The 21,825-nt window shown below is 43.9% G+C and overlaps 1 protein-coding gene across 1 annotated transcript in view; it reads right to left on the reverse strand.

Annotated features, from left to right (window-relative positions):
• PDE7B (phosphodiesterase 7B) overlaps positions 1-18,475 on the reverse strand; it is an 84,012-nt gene extending 65,537 nt beyond the window's left edge. The window contains exon 1 of the mRNA XM_086632052.1: positions 18,238-18,475. Coding sequence (XP_086488178.1) covers positions 18,238-18,475 — 238 coding nt within the window. The remainder of the gene's footprint in view (positions 1-18,237) is intronic.
• Positions 18,476-21,825: the final 3,350 nt, after the last annotated feature.

Below are 21,825 nucleotides of genomic sequence, written 5' to 3' on the forward strand. Positions count from 1 at the left end.
ACCACTTCTCGTTATTTTCTGAAGTTCGTGGCTCAGTGGCAAAACCTCTCATTAGAAGGAGGAGTTTTTTCTCTCATCAGGATGTTTTTCCACCTCTGGCCTCCTGCATTTCCTTCGTCCACCTGCCTGTCTTTTCCAGAGAGAAGTATAAAGTTAAAAACACACAGCGCTGGCCACTGCCTCTTTCTGCAATCTATTTAGTGTCGCCAGCCACTTTTGTGCACGAGCTCCGCACCCCAGCATTAACTGGGAGTCCGTGGGCCACCGCATGAGAAGGTGAAGGGTGGGGGCTTCTCTCATCCACCGAGTTGTGTAAATGTGAGTTTATTGTGCAGGTGACAAAGCTTTCGACAGTTCAGGGATGATTAAAATCCCCCAGAACCTGGAATGTGTCTCTGTTTAAGCAGAAGGAAAAAGGTGGGTAAATAAAGCAAATTCACGCTTACCATTTAGCAAGAGCTTTTCTCTCTTCATGATTTCAGTTTTTGTAATCTTCCTGTCAAAAGTTGTTTACTTCATACACAGGCACTGCTGCACAATGCCCTGCTAATCTGCTCTTGCCGCCTCCTCCTGTGCTTCAAATGCAACAAAAGGTAATTTTCTTTCCTTATTTTTGTGTAATTGATTAACGTGAAAGACGTGTAGTTTTCATTTAAAGCCTTCTTTATGTAAGCCTGAAATACCACGTCTTAGATATAAGCATTAGGTATTTATTAGATAGAAACAAAAGTACTGTCAAACCTGACACTTGAAAGAAAAAATTCTCCTTTTCCCGACACCTCTCTGTTCTCCAAACTACAATATTATTTGCTGTACTGAGCTTCTGACCATAAGAGACCGTTCTCGTTGGTAACTACAGTGGTAAGTTTCCAACTCTATTAGCATCCAGCACACGTGCTTGCCGAAAAGCTTTCCTTTTGCTGTGTTTCATTAAACACAGAATCATGCAGTGAGATGAAGCAGATTTGGAAATATCATGTTCATCTTTTCAGGCTGAGTGTGTCACCCAGAGCATGATGAGATGTTACAACAGCACTTTCACAATTTCAGGACAGATATAAGAGTTAATTGGGTAGGACCGCTCTCTCACGCGTCCACCTGCTCTTTGGTGATGCTCTGAAGCTGGCTTTCTCCAGCTTTTCCTTCGTAAGAGTTGCTACCCACATGATAAGTTGTTGGACATGTAGGATAACAACCAAAATCAGCCTGCCTGGACTGACATTGTGAAAATTCAAAGCCATGAAAAGTAGAGTAAGTCTGAATTTTGATCAAGCAAGTATACTTCTCTAATTAAAAATTTTTCTTTTTTTTAATCCTGCCTCAGTCCCTATAGATTAAGTCAGATTTACAACAGGGTGTTATAAGTACAAATCTGGACCCCAAGCTATTAAATTTCGTAACTTTTTCATTTGCACATCTGTGCATAAGTAAGTATCACTCACTCTTGCTCCCAACAACTTACTGGTGTGTTCAGTGACAAAATATATAACCTTGAAAAGCCTCACCAACCCTGCATTTCAAAGGCATTTCATAATTGTTTACCTCTTGGCCTGAACAGTAGTACTGTATGTACAAGGCCCCCTTGAACTTGTGTAACTCAAAACTGCTTAGAAACATTTCCTCAAATGATTCTAATTTCTTCAGGAAAAAAAAGCAAACAATAATTATAACATATTCAAACAAAGGATTTTTGTTAGGGCTTTTTGTTAGAAATAAAAAATTCCTCTTTCTTTTACCCCAGAAAAGCAGTTTTCATTCCTGCTTATTTCAAAGGAATGCCTGCAATTTTGCGGTATTATGCAAACCCCAATTAGCAGTCCACAAGGTGTTTTGAAAAACAGTGCCTAATGTGTTACAGACACATTCAGTGGCCAACTTCCAACAGCCTGGAAAAACGCCTTTTTTGAAAGAAAGTTTGGGACTTAAGTCACTTCAATTTTACTGGGAAATGCTGATAGAAATAATTCTTCCAACAGTTAATAAAACTTTTTTTTTTATTATTATTAGTTGTTGGTTTATGTTCTCTTACAGGAACAGAGCAGGATATTTGTGGCAGTTGAGCGATTTGGTTTCCTTCAGTCATTCCTTAAAGCCCCGTTCTACAACTACTTACTGCTGAGCAAAGTGGTTAGTATTACAAATCATAGTCGTTACTTCGGAATAGTTCCAAATATATCCATTTTTTTTTCTATTTATTTAGATTTTAAGTTTTCTGAAACCTAATAACCAGGGTTTTTTTAACTTGCCTGCAGAGTGCCTAGCATAACACGGCATGGGTATCTAGGCTGCACAACAGGGCAACCCCCAGGACCAGGTTTTACAACAGCCAAGGACGGGGAGCACTGTTTATTTTGGGTGTTGTTGTGAGCTATCGGAATATCACTGAGCAGAACGCCCTGCCTGACACAGCTTACCAGCACTTCAGAAACAAGACCCCATAGATTTAAAATACCCAAAGCAGCACCAACATACACAAGTGACAGTGAAGTTACTGCTCATTTGCAACGCTGAGGTTTAATTCCTCCCTTCCTCAGCAGAACTGTGGGAATGTTATATGAATGCAAAAGTCAAAAGGAAGCTAAACGACATTATATATATGTGCTTTTCAAACGCTCGTGACTATATTACACCATATATTTTATGTTCGTTAATTCCTCTTCCCTGCAGAGGAAAAAACCCTCATCCTGTTGTTAGTAATCCTTTACAAGTGATCACACTCCAGCCAACTCCAATACGCACGTTTTATTGGTCAATTAATTCTTTATTTCTATCATGCCTAGGAACAGAAGTTAGATCTTCAAAAGTTTAAACCCTTTTTTTTTTTTTCCCCTCAAGTTCCACACATACAGTTTCTAAAATTCCCATCCTTTCTCACTAACACATAAAAGTTCCTGGTCTCTCCTTTTTCCAGTTTCTAATGGTGCTTCAGCTCCTCATGAAATTCCAAGAGGCCCTAGCAGGCTCAGCTCTTCTCTCCCATTCATTTGCTAGCATGACGTGTAGCAGACTGGGCCTTACTGGACAGAAGGGAGAAAGCTTTAATGAAGTCACACTTGAAAGATTTTAATTATCATCAGGACAAACACAAAGGGAACAAGTATCTTAAACTGTGATCATTTTTCTCTAAATACACAATAATGTGCATCTCCAGAAACATCATAAATTATAGATCAGCAGTCCAGACATAGTGTAAATAAATATTGACTGGTTGAATTAGACATACTTATGAACTTATGGGGATGAGTACCATTTAATTCCTTCAATAGCATGTTAAAATTGATTTTTGTGTTGCTTTACCTGAGAAGTCAGCTTTGCTGGCCAGCTGGCATTTTATTCTTCCTTGGTTTAAAATTTGCAAAAGGAAAATATGTATTTTAAAGTATGAAAATTAAATAATAATCAGTAAATTAAATGCTTCTGAGGAAGGATCGGAGCTCCAGCTGAGTGATTCTTAAATGTTGGCTTTACTTTATGATTTACTAGGCCTCGAGCAGCCAAAATGGGGTCAGGTGGTGAAAAACTTTCCCTTTTAGTTCACTCTGGTTCAGTCTGGGAAATTGGGAAGGGTTGATCCAGTGACAAAACACGATGTCCAATCTGTTCTGCTACAACAACCATACTGGTAGCTGGTCTTGCTAACAGGCCACTGCTTTCAACAACACCAAGTCTTCCAGGCAGTCACCAACCTTCAAGTATAAAGAAGATGCAGTGATGGTACTCAAAGTGTCTGTTGGTTTACTGGGTAACTGCCATGCTGCTGAAGGTACCATCCCTCTGGCTCTGCTACGTTAGAGGAGCATGCAAACACCCCTAGCTTCCCTAAATGCAAAATAAACCATTTAACCTGACTCATGGACTTGAGCCTATCGCCACGGTTTCCAAAGTTATCATCCATCTGTATCCACATTCTGTGCATGGTTTTAGAGGTGAACTGTATAGGACACTATGAGACAAACTCTGTTTTCACCTCACTCACAGGCATCGTAATCTCTACGCCAGAGTTCAGCACTGGCAGCAAAATAAATCCAGAATAAAAGGGTTTGGCCCTCATTTTACCTGTTAACTAACAGGAAGGCTTCTAAGTCCATCCAGTTTCAAACCTAGAAACTCAAAGACAAGACCATAAGCTTTTTCTTGTTGAATTACAGCAGTAAGAAAAGCTGCCACTCTCAGCCTAAATAAAGCGCATTTAGGGCTTGGGCTCTATTTCAAGTTCTTATTAGCTCCTGGAAAGGTGCCACAGCAGCTCCAAATCTCTCGTTCCTGAAGTTGCTTAACTCTGCTGTACAAAAAGGTCTGCATCTGTATGGAAAGAAGACCGTTCCTTTTAACTCCACATTTGTGGCCCTGCTTAGCTCTGTACGACTACACTCTCGCTGTGCTGAGCGGCCCGAGCCAGAGGGGCAGGTCTGCTTTCAATCTCCGCGTCTTCCTGCAGCCCAGGAAACACAACCCCCTGCCACCCAGCAAGAAGGGACCACCAGACCACCGCCGATCCCATGCACAGCTCACCTGCGACAGGTCAACACCCTTAGCAACTCCTGAGTGCCTCATGCATAATTCACGCTTCCTCACAGAGGCTTCTGTGTGTATTCTGAACGGCTGACACTCCAAGCTCATTTCTGATCTGTTGCACGCTGGAGTCTAGGAGCTCTAAACGCTAGAGCTGACTTCCCCCAGAAGGCATTAAGTTACACACAGAGTCTTTGTTCTCCACACCCCCCCCCAAAAAAAAACCCCAACCCTAGCACCTTTCCTGTAAACCGGTTCATGCCTTCAGTAGCTAAAAAGGAAACAGAAGAAAGTCAGTTCCCTCCCCCAACCTGCATTTTGTGACAGACTCGCACAGAAAAGCCATGGCAGTGGCCACTCATCCTCCTCCTGCCTCTCCTAGGTATCTTTTCAAGCAGTGGAGACCGCTCTTTGAAAGCCATCTCTTGTGCTAACCATTCGCAGGTTGCATTTCCAGAGCCTGTCAAAGGTGATTTAGGAAAATCACAATCTGCGGCTCCATCAGCTCGACTTCTTGCCTCTCTCACCTGGCCGTGCTTCCAGGTGTGGCTTTCCACTCAAAGCAAGCAGGAAGATACACCACTCAAGGCACGAGAACAGGAGCTGGCAGGCAGCTATTTCATTTTTTCCCCTCCACAACTTCCCCCATGTTTCTTTCTTTGTGGAAACATCCTGTACACAGAGACAGCAAAATTAAATATTTGCCCAGCTCTTCCCTGGTTCCATTGTAAGTTCTGAGTTTGCAGATTTTACATTTGATAGCAGAGAGAGAGAGAAGTAACAGAGAAAACAGTCTTAATTCTTCCACCTCCCTTTCCCCTCCCAAAAACAAGTACTCCTGTCCCCAAAGGACAGAATGGCACCTCATTTGTGCATTGCTGCCTCTCGTTCACTGGCCACCTTCCACCAGCCCCTGTTTCTATAAGAATTTTCTCCACAGACATCTCTTCACCCACACCAAGCCTTAAAGAAAGCATTTTCTTATTTCATCCTCGAGGACGACAGCCTAGAGTGGAGGTGATATACACACTTGCTTTCAAAGAAGTTTTTGATTTATACAGCACTCAAGTAAAAAGGGCTACTTAGATTTGTGATGTCCTGTAGCACTATGTAAGTAATGCCTAAGAAGCCATTCTTTCTTCATTTTAATGCAGCTTATCTTTGCTTTCCCCTCATCTCACCCAGTTAAATTGCTGGTTTCCCCCTTTAAAAGATTTTCAAACAGTCATCCAACTGTTCCGATTTCCCATGGATTTCCCATGGATTAGTGGCACGCCCCCCCAGCCATCTGTCTGGCATGCATATTTTTACATGCTTTTCTTTTTACTATCATGCTGCTTCACATTATTTGATCTCTGCTCCTTCCACTTCTGCCTCTGTGTGTGGCTCAGACGGTCCTGTGTTATTTTATCAGTCTCCAACTGCAAGAGCAACGTGGGACAAAGTTTTGCAGTTGTATTTCCTACTTGTACTCGCTCACAAGAGGCTGAGGCCCTTTTCTTGATAAAAAGATGTTTCTGGGAACAGGAACAGAACTTTTGAGCAACAGTATTAAAACCAAACAAGCTTCTACTGGCAGCACCATACCACTTCACCTGGGAAAGCTGCTCACTCCTACAAACCATATGGTTTTGGTGGTTGCAGTGTTTGAGATCCAGAATATAATGAGGTTTTCACAGAAAATTAAGCTTCAGTACCTACCCTCTCCTTCTGGACAAAGGCGAAAGAAAAGCTCTCCCAGGGGAAAGAATATATAACTCCTGGCTGAGACACATCATTTAAACAGTTGCTGGTTGGTAGCATGCCTGCCTTTGCATGGTGACAGTCATCCCAGTAGCTTCATCTACCCTAACTAAAAGAAGGTGTGGGGGGGTACCTGTGCAAAAACAGGAGTTCTGTAGACTTGAGCTGGGGACTAGATATTTATGATGCATTTCACAAGCCATTCATACAGTGACAGTGAAAGCTGTATTTGTAGGGGAGATTAAGTGTCTGCAGACTCCAACAGGACACAGTCTTCTCTACCATGTGTTGTCCTTTGGTAAAGGAAAGGAGTAGTAAACAAAATTCTGCCTGTAAGAAGGAGGAAGTGTGGCAGGGGATAGGAGACGCCAATCTGCTGTTGAAAGAGGCATCACTGAAAATCTGCAGTGCAGAGGAGGATGCTGCAGGAGGGGAAGATGTAAAAGGCTTTCTAAACCAGAGAAGAGGCAAATAAGACTGCAGGTGTGAGAGTGAGAGGTGAGAACAGAAGAGAATTAATTTGGAGTGAGGTAGTCAGCCTGGTCATAGTAATTTGGAAAGATGCTCAAAGGCATGGCAGCTGATGAGTATGCCAGGACAGACTTGCGGTAGGAAAGGAGAACAACTGACTGTTAAAGAGAAAAGAAGGACTTGACAATGATGGTGAAAAAGAAATCTTGTATCAAACTGGTGCTCTGCCTTTCTTACATGGAGGAGAACTGGACTGGATCTTCTAGCTGTCTTACACATTCTTACTGTCATCTCTTCACCTGATCTAGAGTCAGCATGAAAATGGAAGTTGCTAAGTCTAAATGGGAGAACAGGGGGAAAAAAAAGAAATGTTTAGCAGATGACCAGAACAACACAGATTCTCAATTATTATCTAAGCTTCAGTAACTTTGCCTCTACTTTGTAGAGTTGCTTTTAACTCCCACTGTTAACAAGATCACATGCAAAACATTTTTCTGTCTGTATGACAAGACAGCTAAGTATAGAGTGCTTTCCCCTTCTAGTCATTTGATCCTATTCAAAACATATAATCTCCCAGGTCTCCAGTCTGTGCAAAGCCAGACATCAGCACATTTTTGGCTACAGGGCACCTACAAGAAGATTAGTGACAGCCTTGTGAGGCTTGTGTTGCAGATTCTGTCAAGGGGCCAACATTTAAATAAGGTACCTTGCATTTTCATTATGAGAATTCCAGTCCATTATTAGCAAAGTTAGTTTAACTTTTAGTCTGTTTCGCCAGCTACTAAGTACATATTTAATGACGTGCATTGCTGGCAATGGGGGAAGGGAAGATCTATTCTATTGCTATTCCACTGGGAAATTAAATGAGCTTGCAGTGTCTGTCTAGTTAGAGGTTATAACTTTATTCAGAATTTCATCTCTTTAATGTAATTATGATTTAACAGCTATGCACCTTCAGTAGATGATCACATTTTACAGATCCCATCTTACAGCTCAGAAAACCAGAACACTGGATTCTGTAGGTAACTCAAGCATTTATTTGACATTAATCAGGCAGCTTCTTAAAGTCAGACTTGTATCTTAATGAACCAGAACTTCAGACCTAATTATCAGTAAAGATCTGAGCATCCAGGTCCTACTGAGGACCTGTGAAATCTTGTCAAAGATCATACATTTCTCATGTGTACGCCAAGTGGGTAAGCCATGCAGACCACCCAGCAAACACACTCCATTCTAGTTAAGACAGGAAAATCCCTTCCTCCTGATTCTCCTATTTTCTCTCCAGGCAAAATAGGGTCTTTAAGCACACTGCTGTCTTAGCTAATTAATATTATTTACTACACTTCACTTTGCATGCAGTATGTTACCTGCACTAGCCAGTTAAGTCCTACTATCCCTTCCACTTCTACCGTGGGTAAGTTAACTAGCATTGAGGAAGAAACAGAAAATATCACACCGAAACCTTCTGATTACTCATGAAGCTGAGATAGTGTGGTCCTGCAACAGCTTCTCTGCCCTCGTGCCTGCAGCATGTCTTCAACATGAGCCCCCACACTACCATAACTTGTGCTGCTACCCTAGTTATTTTCTGTCACTTTGGCTGAGAAGCATGAAGGTAGGAAAAGCTGATAATTCACAACTCATGAGATGCTCCTAAAAATAAAAAAAGTCTTTGAGAGTCAATGCACAACTGCATCACTACATCAAGCCCAGCTTATCTGTGTCACCATGCCCTCGATCCACAGCCGCAATTATGGTTTCCAATAGGAGCAGGACTACTTGACAGAAAAAAGGTTGGGGAAAAGCTGTGCCAGTGCTCATATGCAGCTGTGATGGTTGCCTTATTCATGGCTGACAAGTGGGAACTCGGGATGAAACTTAAGTGAGACATCCTAGTGCACTGAACAGCACTAAAGAAAGTCCTCTTCTCTCCTTCCAACTTCCATCCTTTGCTAGTCTCCTGTAAGTGTGTAAGTGCCCGCTGTTCCTTGCTATTCTGCTTTCTTCAGAGCCTTCAGCTTGCAGACTCTAAGCAGGATGTTCAAACTGACCTCGCTTAGAAGTGTATGCTGACACTGTCTCACCTAAAAGCCTTGCTTCTCTGCCGTTTTAGGGCTGTAGCTCTCAGCTGTGCAGCGAATTCTTCTCTGTTTACTCTCTTTTCCAGTGGTCACAGAAAGCAACACACCTCTTTTACACACACTGAACTGGAGTTCAAGAAAGGCCCTGAGCTATTGCCAGTATTAATTTATTCAGTTAGCTTTGGTTCCCAAGTGAAAGCATGAAATGTATGCTCACTAGTGCTTCCAGGAAGACGAGAAAGCAAGTGCAGTAGCTGTGCAGCATGTATAAAGTTCAGAATCTCTCACATGCGGTTTTCTGTTTCTTGCTGTTAATGTGCTTGAACATCATCTCAATCGTTAAAAGTACTCTGCAAGCAAGGCGTACGGAATTCTTCCCTCCACACCCCCTTCTTTTAATGAGACAAACCTGCATGCACAACCCAAGCTGGATCAAATCACTCTTTTCGGCGTTTCACAGGAGCCCAGTCTCTCTCAGCCCTTTATTCTCCCAGTTCCATTTGGAATTAGAAATGCAATTGCTGAATTACTGTGAAGGCAGCTGTTCCAGCAGTATATCCACTCAGGCTGGAAGCAGGAAATAAGAAATCTTCCATGAAAGCCTATAATTACGAGATTTCCAGCTTAAGTTTTGCACACATGAACTGTTTGGAAGATGTTTGGATAAGCAAAGTTTGGAACACACAGCTATTTGGATAAGCACCTGGGAGCTTCACTGAAGCAGGTCTCCTGACAATCAAGATACATGCACAGATAACCCCCCAAGGACTAACTGCTGCTAACCTTAACTAAGGGGAAAGCTTGTTCAGAGAAGCACTTCTTATTAGACAAGGAAGAACTTGGCCAACAGCTATTAAAAACAGACTCGTGGACTGTGGACTTAAGGTGTTTTCTGCACCTGTCAAAGTTTTGATGGCTTAAGAAATGTTCTGTGCCTGCATTTTCCAACTGTTCTGTATGATTTTTAATTGACTATTTACCTGGCACATCTGTGCAACACACTACTTTTCTACCGTTTTGGAACACAGCTCCACCAGGATTAAAACTAATTCCTTCTACTTAGATGAACCTGCTTTACAATTTAACTTTCAAGAGCAGCGTTCAGACAATACTGTGTAGTACTTAGTTTAGAGTTATTCAGGCTCATCTGTAATTCCAGCAGCTGAAAACAAAACATTCAATCTCAAGGTGGTGCTTAAGCAACAGGGAACGAAGCAATGCCTGGCACAGCACAGCGCGTTCCGAAAACTCTCCAGGACTCCGCTTCATTTCTAAGTGCACCTGCACAGAGCATCTGTTAAGTAGGCCTTAGAGTTAATACTTTGCCCTTATCTTGGGTCAGGGATAGCAGGAGAACACCGAGATAACAATATTTGAAGGGCATTACCTCCATGCAAGCTGGAGCTGGCTACAAAGGAAAGGAAGCGGAGCTCTACACCCTTCCCTTTCAGAAGGGATCGGAGCTGGGGAAGTTTAATTTCTCCAAATGGTCTCCTGTGTATAAAGAGACACTTAAGAGCACACCTTCCGCAGGATTTCACCTAGAAGTACCACTGAACATCCCAATTTAGAACAAAGCCAGTACATGTCCACGGAAAGGCTCTCATGGGCTTCAGTGCAATTTGAACCCAATCCTCAGCTCCTCAGACTGCAGAGCACTCCTGCGGGGCAGCCCCCGTGAGGATCGCCAGCAACCTCTGCTCACTCATTTAAAACATTTCATTTTCTGAGTGAACTTTGGAGGATACCTGAATTTCAGGATATTCTGTTCAAAGAGCGATGGAAGGGTTTTGCCCCTTTATTGCTACTGAAATAAAGGACAGATCTGAGAGCAATACTCTCGATGATGAGCCTGCTAAACCCTTGTTTTGTTTGACCTTCCTCTTTGTGCACACCTTAGACCACACTATGTTCAGCTTTGCAGCCTCAGGAACTTCCACAGGACTATGTCTCTTCCTAGCAGGTGACAGGCTAAGATAAGGAACTTCTATGATCTGACGGTGATTTGAGGAGGCGCGAGGGAAAACCACAGTTAGCTGTCAACAGAAGAGCCGAAGAAATTCTTTATCCAGGAAGTTAATAAGAAAGATTTATTCCTTCTCATACAGAGTTTGTTTGGTTGTAGCCACAACAGTGACAGAAGAAATTTTATGTTGCAAGCTGAGGAAAAAATGAAGAGCTGAGACATTTTTGGTTTGCGTTTGTAAGTCTACACCAAGAACCAGTCACGTACTTAACCGTTACTGTAATTTATCCCATAATTAAGCAGGCTAAAATGCTCTTTTTGAACACAGTCAGGATGACTTACAAAAAATTTTTACAAAGGTCAAAGCATGTTTCAAGCTGGAAGTCTCAAGATGTTTTAAGTATTTTCACTTTTTAGTCCTGGCCAAGGGAAGACAGCAGGACTAGCGTGCTTCACAGCATCATGGCCAGAACCAGGTGCATAATTCCTGAGAAGAAACCGCCCGAGGTCAACCGAGTTTTTCGGTCAACCTGAAGAAGCTGACAGCAGGGAGTTCCTGTAGTATGACCCCGATCCACACAGGTTTGCCCATTCCCTTGGAAACGGGACAGCAGTTAAGCAGCATGAGAGCAATCATAGGTGATATGGTTTAGCATATTCTGAATGCAGCGCTCCGGGGAGGGGGTCAGAATAGATCACAGGAGAGAATATGGTGGCACAGGCACCCTTTTCCTTGTGTTGCTTGGAAATCCAAACTCTCACTTCACAAAGCAGGACTACAGAAAGCTGTCTGGGATGCATGTCTCCAAGCAAACAGTTTGAAGAAGTACGACAGACCACAAGCTGTAACCTGGTTACGAAGGAGCACTGAAATAACAAACGTGTTGCATACAATGCTCTACTCCTGCTTTAGAAGCACTGGAAGTTAGACGCAGTATCGAGCCCCTCACAGTGCATTTTAAACGTTTCACAACATTTAAGCAATACAGAAAATTATCACCAGTCGGCAGGCATGGCTAATACCACTACTGCTTCCTATTGGTAGCCGTTTATCAGTTTAATTCTTCACAGAATATAAAGCACTTCAGAGTCAATTTACCAAAGATAAAACTATCAGCTTTAACCTTTATGAAACAAACGAGCATACAAAAAAAAAAAACAAACATCAAAAAGCCTGTTTGTGTTATAGTGCAGTAGCTTTTCCTTTGGAAACACTATTTTTATATCTAAAGCGACATCTTTGGCTCCTGATATTTAGAAGAGCTTCACTGAAAGCAACAGAACACTCCACCATTTTACAACTCTCCGGAATTTGCTCTGTGTTTATAGTTTTTAGCAGACTGCTGATTTGTCTCTGAGTTGACATATCAATAAAGCCTCTGTCACTCTCCTAGAACACCAGCACCATTACGTTCTGCATGCTGGCCAACACCCAAGCTGGGCAATTACATTTTAACTTTATTCTGAAGTCTTAACTCCATATTGTAATCTTTTTCTTTCTGTTGTGGTCGTACATAGTTGAACAGCTGCTGGAAGAGCTTCTCCAAGTATTTTTGCAAACAAATTTTGTTTTCCAACATTCAAAATAAAGCAAACAAAAAATGTGCCAGCAAGGCTGAACTGAAAGACCATTCAGAAATTGTTGAGATTTTCAGATAATTTATTCTCTAATGTTTATCCCTGGTCTACCTCTTATTTCCAAATATCCCCAAACCCTAACAAATCCACAACAGAAAATTTACTTAAGAATGAAGCAGGAGAGAGTAGTTAAACACTTAAAGGTAGAGCTCAGTGAAAATCACTTTCACCCCCAAAATAAACAGAGTTTGGTTGACAAATACATCAGCTCATTTTGACATGGTCCAAAGCAGACTTCTAATATCGGTTCAACTTCTCATTCTGCACTACATTTTAAAAATACTTCTAAAGAATTAGATGCTAAAAAAGGACCAGAATTCGAACAGTGACCATGATTTAATGTCTCAAAATGATTTTTTGGATCTTTGAAGCCAATTCTCTAATTAGTAAATTATTTTAGAAAAAAATAACTCCAAATCCCATGTATGACTAACCTGTGTTCAGCCAGTAAACTGGAGAGTTATGTCTGAACAGCACTACATACAGATGTGGTCTGAATTCTAAGTCTGTTATCAGTTGGTCTACATACACACACCATAGAAGTGGTACTGCATACAGTGTAATTCCACTGTTCTTAATGAGACCATCACACACAGTTCCACTGATTTAACCAGCTCTTTGGAAAAATATAGAAGAGCATATTTCCTGTTCTCAGAGGCTGGAGTTTCAACACAACAGTAAGAGAGCAATCAAGGTTGCCACAGGTAGCCTTGATTCTATCAAATTCACATTCTTTGTTCCTAGTAAGAGTAGTGGATTTAACAAGTCTCAACATAAACCTGAAAAGAAAATAAAAAAGAAAACCTAACTTCAGAAAGATACAGCAAGCTGTCCTTCTGCCTGCTGTGCATCTCTCAGTAGGACACAAATGAAGCTGTTTTCAGTCTAAGGAATAACACAAGAGACTGGTCAGATGCTAAGACAATGCCATTAGATATCTTCTGTGGTTTATTTATCGTTGGGCTCTATGGCTGTGGCACCTACAAACTCAACATCAACTACACAAAATGATGAGCTTTCTAAGCTATTAGCCAAACACCCATTTGCTTCTCAGTTCACCAACAGATTCAGATTCAGATTTTAAGCATTTTATGATTATTAATTGTGGCAGTGGGACTACAAAAGCATGCATGAGTTTCAAGATGTCACAACGAAACATGATTCAGCAAGTATACCATGGAACAGGTTGCCCAGAGAAGTTGTAGATGCCCCATCACTAGAGGTGCTCAAGGTCAGGCTGGATGGGGCTTTGAGCAACCTGATGTAGTGAAAGATGTCCCTGCCTACGGCGGGGGAGTTGGACTAGATGATCTTTAAAGGCCCCTTCTGACTCAAATCATTCTGTGATTCTGTAAGTAATTATGGGAAGAAGCATGAAGTTTATTTTAACACGCTCAGCAAAGCTACTGCACAGCATGATAAAAGTTGTTCATCACAAAAGAAAACTGAAGCAGAAGGCATGTTTCCTTGTTTATCATGGAAGAACTGAGTCTCTGGGAGGTCTTGTGAATAACTTCAGGGAAGACTTTTGAGCAACCACTGAAGAAGCACACAAATGATTTAACTCAGATCTAACAGGTATATCACAAGAGTGCTCAGCACACAGCTGTAAGGTTTGAAAGAGCAAGGTCAGTTTGGATGATGGCAAGAAGTCTGAATAAATTACTGAGATGGAAAGGAGACAGTTGATTGAAGAGGAGAAGTTAAATGGACACACCAATAATTGGGGGAAATTTTCCCAGCAGCGAATTCTAATAGTAGTGATGTGTGGTACTACTTGTTTTTTCTTCTCATGTCGAAGGGACTCATCAGTTAACAATGAGCATGATGCCTGCATGAATCAGAACCTACATTTCTGAGAAAACATCTACAGATAGAAAGAGATAGGTGGAAAAAAACATTCAGAGTTATTGCAAAAACTCCACAGAGATCAGTGTCTCAAAGGACCTCGATAATTCTAAGTACCACTGCACCTTCTCTGAAAGTCTTGCATGTCTGTGTATGTGCAAGACTCAGTATAGAAAGTCTCACCGGAGTTATCTGGGATGATCACTGTAAATTTAAGAGATTGCTCACGCTCATAAGGAAGACTCTTGGAGGCAGACCTGTACCCGTTCCCTGATCACATTTGTTTAATCTGCAAAGCTGCTGCTGAACTCTAGGAGAGGGTGATAAGAAAGTTAGGGTCATAAACAAAACGCAGTTCCCTCCCAGAGATCAATATAGTTTCAGTTAAGAATTACTTGAATAATTCAACTGTAATAATATCAACACATGCTGCTATTTTATCCAAGTAAAAAGTGTTGGCTTGCAAATAATCGATTTGAAACACTGTAAGGAATGACGCCGAATTACACTCATTTCCCACCCAATGCTTTTCAAATTAATTATGTTCTATTATTGCACTTTCTTACTATTACATGGCCAGTCTGAGTATGTGAAATGGCTTCTGGCACAGCTGAGAGAGCCTTCACCAAACCACAGTATCGCGCTGATTTGGTCAGGGATTGAAACAGGAGGAAAAAGAGTTACTAAGCAACAGCAGGCCAGGAGCAGGAGAAAGGTCTGCAGTCTTAATTGATACTAACTTTAAAAAGCAATGCAGCAATAAGAGGAGGCTCAAGATGTGAATTTTATTGCTTTGGAAGGGAAAATAAATCATCTTTAGAAACCCCAGGCAGGCAGTCTCTGTGAGATCTGGGTTCTTCGTTCATCCCAGCTATGTGCTGCATGACGTACTGCTAACACTTCTCTTGCGGAGAGATTGAGTAGTTATTTTCAGTACTGAACAAGAAGATGAAAGACCCAGATAGAGCTCTTTTATTTCAGAGCCCAGGACGCACAGTTAGTTTTGCTCTCTAGCAGCTCTCTACTCCTTCCTCAGGAAAGAAGAATGTGGTATGAATTACAGCTATATGAATCCCCAAAACATTGCCATCCACAGAACCAGCATCGTGTCCAGCTATAGCTCTCCTTCCTTCTCACTACCTCCGGTCAAGAGGGTTGTTCCTTTCTAGAAAGCCAGTCCTAAGCTGAGTCCAATCACTCAGGATGGAACAAGGGAATTTGTTTAGCTTAATCTCCATTAACATGATCAAGTAAGGCAAGAAATCCTGAGAGTTTCCTTCCAGAATTTGTATTATTTCCTCCTCTTCTACTGTAAGCAAAGTAGTTTCATGAGGATGTGATAAGAGAACATGAGTTATCACATGAACACTTACAAATTTAAATTAAAAATTCCACATCCTTGATGTGGAAAGTGGTGTGAACTCTACTACTGAACAATCAACCATTATTTGCCTAGCTAGCAGTACCTTGAGCAGAAGTTATTTGCTTTAGCTTCACCTGAAGAAAACCCGATTTCCTCTTGAAGTACTGCCTTTTTATAAGATCTAAGTTATATAGGGTGGTTTGTTTTTTTTTTTTCAAAGGAGCCAAACACGTACAAAACACCATACATGAAGATGAGTACCTCATACTACTGATCCTTCCAAATGATTATCTTTCCTTCCCATTTCTGCATTCTTTGATTTTGCACTTATTTAAGTATACTAGATTTCAGCTTTTACTGGTTTTCCCACATACTCCAATGTACTTAAAGTGACTAAAATGAAACCACAAGAGGGAAAACTACTAGGATGACTGTTGCTGAGGAGGAAAAACCAGCAACCCAGGTCTGGTTCACTCAAATTGTTTGATGATTCTTATTTAAAGTGTGGAGAGTCAGAGTCATCTTCTGCTCTGATTTGTACTGGTGCAAATCAACTGAGCTTATGAAATAGGAGCTGGCACCATGAAGAGGACTGTCCCTTCACAGGATACAAGTAATAACCCCTTGAGTAAATGCAAGTTACTCATATCCTGCTAGTGGACTAATCAGTCTCTGTACATTCATGCACATTTTTAGTTGCCTCCAGGAATCTGAAGGCGAATCTCATTTGTTACCTAATGAAACTAATTTCACCAGATATAACATGAACGTACTGAAAAACCACTATTACTCATATACGAAGTGTAACGAATGCAGCGTTTCTCAAGTTCTGTTTGATTAGGGTCCATCTCTGAACACTCACCATTCACCACACAAACCTCAATCTCCCTGGTTGGCTACGGTACATTCCCAGATGATTTGCTCCAAGTCTTAAAGAGCAATTTGACCTCTCTCCTTATCCACAACACTCTTACTTATTCTTTTAAACTGAAGAGATTCCCACAGAGTGGGGTGGCAGGTAGTGCATCTTCCTGGGAGCCTGCGAACTAATCTTCCCTTTTTCAAAACAGAAGTGAACCGTGCATTTCTTAGTTTAACTGTAAACATCTGAAATAATGGACGTACAATGACCAACCAGCCAACCTTGGTGGGCATCCAAAAGTGATACACAGATACGTATTTACTATTCAAGTTTATATATACAGTTACACACGCACAGAATACATGCACACACACACACATGCACTTTGAAATACCTGCAACAAGGTTATTCTACATAAGAAACTGAATTATTCTGGTACAAAATACTGTAAATTACAGGCTCGATAAGGGTACAACAAAGGAAGATGAATGTTCGAAGACTGAACGCACTGGAAGAGTTTAGTGACCAGGGTGCAGAGATGAGGTAATCCAGACATCTGAAGAGACGAGCCACACAGTTTCACTAAGTCTATTAAGTCACGGCAGTACGATGACAGGAGAATAAAACAATTATCAACTGATACTGAGACAATCAGCCCATGAGTCTGACTTCAACAGAAGTCAAGAGGTTTTGAAGGAGGCAAGAGGTTGCCTCCAACAGAAGGCAAGAGGTTTTGAACCATAAGTGATGTGGAGCATGGGATAAGATGCAGTATCAACTAATTAGAAGTAAGAAGTACTAACACGACAAGTCATTTCTACATAATGAAAACACAAGAAGTCTAACCTGGACTTCAGCAAAGTATTTGTTATGGTGCCATATGGCTCCACGACTGTTAGTGAGCTAGGAAAAAACTGATATGCGAGATTTATACAGTTAATAAAAAAGCATGTGCTCTTCAGCCAATGATATACCACGCTCAAAGAGAAAGTAGTGAGACGGGGCAGTGTTACTCCAAGAATTGGCCTCAAGTTTTTAACACCGGTAGCTAACAACACACAAGTCGTGAGAGTCTCGGGCTGCTTTGCAGATGGGGAGCACGGGAAGATCATGTGAAGTGAGCCAAGGACACTCAAAGAGGAGAGCGAAGTTTGGCGGCGTTAAGAGGAGACGGCAGGCGCTGAGAAAGCCACAGCACAAACAACCGGGGAAGCCCTCGGCGCTGGGGAGGGCGCAGCCGCCCCCGCTCCAGGCGCCCCACGGCCGCCGCGTCGGCCGCGCATCGCCCCCTCCGCCCGCGCCCCCCCAGCCTTGACCGTGCGGGCCGGAGACAGGCTCCCCAGCTGCCCTGGCCGAGGTCAGCCTCAAAGCCGCGGAGCTGCTTGCTCTAGTTTTTAGCTGAGCTTTTATCACCCCGCTTATAAAAGCACGCAACAGATTGCACGGGAGAGCGCCATCAGCAAATGAACCTGGCTTCCAGACCGGGCACAAACTCCTTGTGTGTGTGTGAGTGTGTGTGTGTGAGTGTGTGCCCGCTGCCAAAAGCACGTTTTTAAACCCGGACGCCCGTCGGGCAGCGCTCCCCGGCCCCGCGCCTTCCAAACCGCCCCGCTCCGGCAGCGGCAGCCCCGGGCCCCAGCGGCTCTGCCCCCCGACGGGGCGAGCGGGCTCCAGCCGCGGCTCCCCGCCACCTCCGGCCCCCGGCAGCGTTTGCCCCCCGGCTCCCCCGAGCAGCGGGGCAGGGGAAACCTACCTGCCGAACCGCCCAGGGCATCCTCGCTCTCCAAAGCCCCTCTGTGCTTCGCCCCGCGGAGCTCCCCCTTGGATTTCCAAACGAGCTTTACCATCTTGATCATCTCGGGCAAGTCCCAGGCCAGGGTCCCCTGCTGATAACCGGGCAGGCTGCCCATGGGAAAGGGCATCGGCTCTTCCCCCGTCCTCCTCCGCCTGCCCGGCTCTGCCGCGGGGAAGAAGCGCTCCAGAACCGGCATCCTGCCCCGCGCCCCCCGCCGGGGAGCCGCAGCCACCCCCCGGCCCGAGCAGCCGCGATGGGCATCCAGAGCGGGGCGGGGGCGCCCGGCCGCCCACCGCCGCCGCCCCGCGCAGGGGGCGCGCCCCGCCGCCGCTCGGCCCCGACCCCGGCCCCGCGGGCGCGGAAGGAAGGACGGACCGCCGGGCTCCGGCCGCCGCGCTCGCCCGCCCTCTGCGCGCCCTCAGCCCGCCGCCGAGCGCCGGCAGCCGGGGCGAAGCGGCTGGCGGGCAGGCGCGGAACCGCCGCTCATGCCGGCGCGGCGCAGCGCCGAGCCCCGGCGGCGGGGGCGGGGGCTCGGGCCGCTGCTGCCGGCGGCGGCGGCGCGGGGGCTGGCGCAGCGCCGGACAGCGGGGCTGGGCGGGCACAGCCGCCCCTGACGCCCCTCTGTGCGCTAAGGAGGAGGGCAGGGAGGAGGCGGTTTGACTTTATCCTTGCCGTCATGCCAGGGGGGAGCCCCCACCCCCACCCCCCGCCTTCCTCCTCGCCCTCGCCGGGCTCGCTGCGGAACCGGTGGGGGTTTTGGGCTCTTAGTCAAACCCCGCGGTAACCTCGGCTGCCCTTCAGCCGGTAGCGAAGAGGTGATTCACGTCCCTCGGGGTGCGGAGCCCCCGCCTGCGCCGCTGTCGGACTCCAACCCGGGGGAAAGTACCCGAAATGAGCCGGGGCTTGACGGGTCCGGGAGGAACGAGTCGCTGAAATTACTTTTTTTTTTTTTTTTTTTGGGGGGGGGAGGGTGCGGGATCCGCGCTGCGTCCTCATCGCTTTGGCTGCAAAGCTCCACCTGAAAGGGTTCACGTGAGGACGCTGCCTGGTGGCAGCGATCACTCACAGGCTCCGACGAGAAGACAATTATTCATGGCTAATCTTTAAAAACAAGGCGCAGCTGCCCGGGCGAGCGCTCCGTCTCACGCAGAGGTGCGGTGCGGTGGCGAGCCGCGCCTCGGCAGCCGCCGGCAGCGCTCGGGGCCCGGCGAGCGCTGCCCCGAGCCTTGTCCCTGCCTTTGGCCGGGCATCGCGGCAGCACCCGACCCTTTCCCGGGCATCCCGGATCAGAAGAGGCCTTGCGCCTTTCAGAACTTTCCTTTTGCATTTATACAGTGTGTCCCTTTTAGCCTGCTGTTGGTACTGATCGGTCCTTCAGCCGTTAGTTTACAGCAGAGAGGTGGAAGATGGTCTCTTGCACAGCACCTTGTTTTCAGTAAAATTGCAGAAGATGACTTATTTAATAGGATTTTAGTGGGCATTATGATATTTCCTAGGATGCATAATTAATACATTTGTCTTCTCCAGGTTATATTCGATATTCTGCCTTCTCTCCAGATGGGAAAATAAATTGGCAAACAAACCAGATCTTCCTTCACAGAGGAAGAGAATCCAAGAGAATGGACTGAAAGTTAACAAACACCCTTACATGTAGAAAACAGAGCGCGCGAGCCCTTCCTCCTCATGCTGACATCAGCAGGGACAGCATGCTGTTTCCCCTGATCTAGGATCCTCTGACATGCTTATTTTAACGTTCCCACTGCAGAGAGACAACTCTAATGCTTTCAAAAACTACCCCTATTTTAACTACAGGCTGTAGTGCCGAACTATAAGCATACTATGCTTTCAGGTGGCTCTGTCTTGAAAATTGTGAAGTGCTTCCAAAGTATTATGCTATTGTTGTACTGTTATTTTGCAGAGCCCTTAGCATCAGGATATCCTGACTCTTGGAACAAAGGGGTTAAGAACAAAGAAAACAAATAGATGATGTGCAGTACGGTAGCACACGCATAAACACATTCACAGAGTGGAGGGTTACAATTTTGTGGAAAGGCAAATTTTACTGGTTTTAAGTTCATACGGCTTCTTCTGATACTTTAGGGTTTTCATATTAGTGCGTGTTGTGCAATTACTTTTTAAAGCAATGTTGTTCCTGTTAGAGAGGGATAAACTAGGCAACTGAAGTCCAGAAGAGTTAGAAGGCTACTTACCTACTGGGTGAGTTAAACCTCACACCTCAACTACTTCATTTTGGTTTTGAGCTACAAGAAGTTGCAGTAATTTTTTTTTTTTCCAGTTATTGTTTTTCCTCTTTGTTTACCTGTGCACTTCCTGCTCCCCACTGGGACAAAGAGCAGAAGTGCCAGAGTACTGTGAAAGAAAGGCTATCCTTGTAGCATTCCCATCTTCACTGGATGCAAAAAGTACCGGGTATCTTGGAAGAGAAGATATTCACAGATACCCAGTCCAATTTTTAGATGAATATCTGAACGTATAGGTCTTTAAACAAACTTAACCACCAACCCTCTGAATTTCTGAGTTTTCAAAACCTACACTGTCTGTTTATATCCTTAAAACTGTGAAAAGTTTTGCACCAACAACAGTTGGATCACTTGGGTATGTAACTGCCTTGTGGATAGGATCAGGCAGTCAGAATCGAAGCATTAATTCCTGTATTTGTTTTCACTTACAGTTCTACAGGTGCAAAGCAGGAGGCCAGTCAAAAAACAAACTAAAACTGTGATCTGTTGCTGTAGTTTTAGTATTTCAAGAAGCTATATAATAACCTAAGAGACAGTATATTTTTTTTTTCTGGGAAAATTAGTGTCAAATGAAAGCAACTGCTCTAGATAGCCTGGAATTTCTTTTTTCTTTTTCTTTTTTTTTTTTTCTCCCTCCTGCTTTCTGGCCAGTTTAAGGATCAGCAGTTGTAAATGAAAAAAAAAAAATTGTGTAAAAAATGTTGCCTGGCATGAATGGATGTATCTGTAAATTAATACATCTTATTCTTAGTAAGCTTGTGCTTCAAAGCTGTAGTACAATTCAGTGATTACTTATCTTTAATTCATCCAGGATTTGCTATTACTGATTGACTTTCCTTTTGTCTTTTTTTTTTTTTTTATGAGAATGGAGCCAGATAAGAGCTGCTCACAGGAAAGCCTGGAAGATAAATATTTGATTGTGAGTTTTTCAGCATCAAAAATCACCTGTAGCATCACTCCCAGAAACTTAAGAGACAAAACGCTCAGATTTTGCAAGTCTTCTGTCTTGACTTCAGTTGTGCCATGATGATTTACCCAGCTTGAAGATGTGACCTCAGCACGATGCTTCTCTTTGAGCTCAAGAGAAACCATCAGAATTAAAACATAGCCTACTCCTACACAGCAGCATACCCAGACATTTGTGACTGCATTTTAAACAGTCCTTGAGCAATCTCAGCTCACCTAAAGCTTCTTTTTTGCATTCTCACTTCCAGCCAGACTTGAATGAGATCTTTCAACAGAGATGGATGGCTTTATTGCTACTAACTGCATTTCTCTCTGACTG

This window comes from Tauraco erythrolophus, chromosome 2 (genome assembly GCF_009769465.1).
Source record: "Tauraco erythrolophus isolate bTauEry1 chromosome 2, bTauEry1.pri, whole genome shotgun sequence".
NCBI lineage: Eukaryota > Metazoa > Chordata > Aves > Musophagiformes > Musophagidae > Tauraco > Tauraco erythrolophus.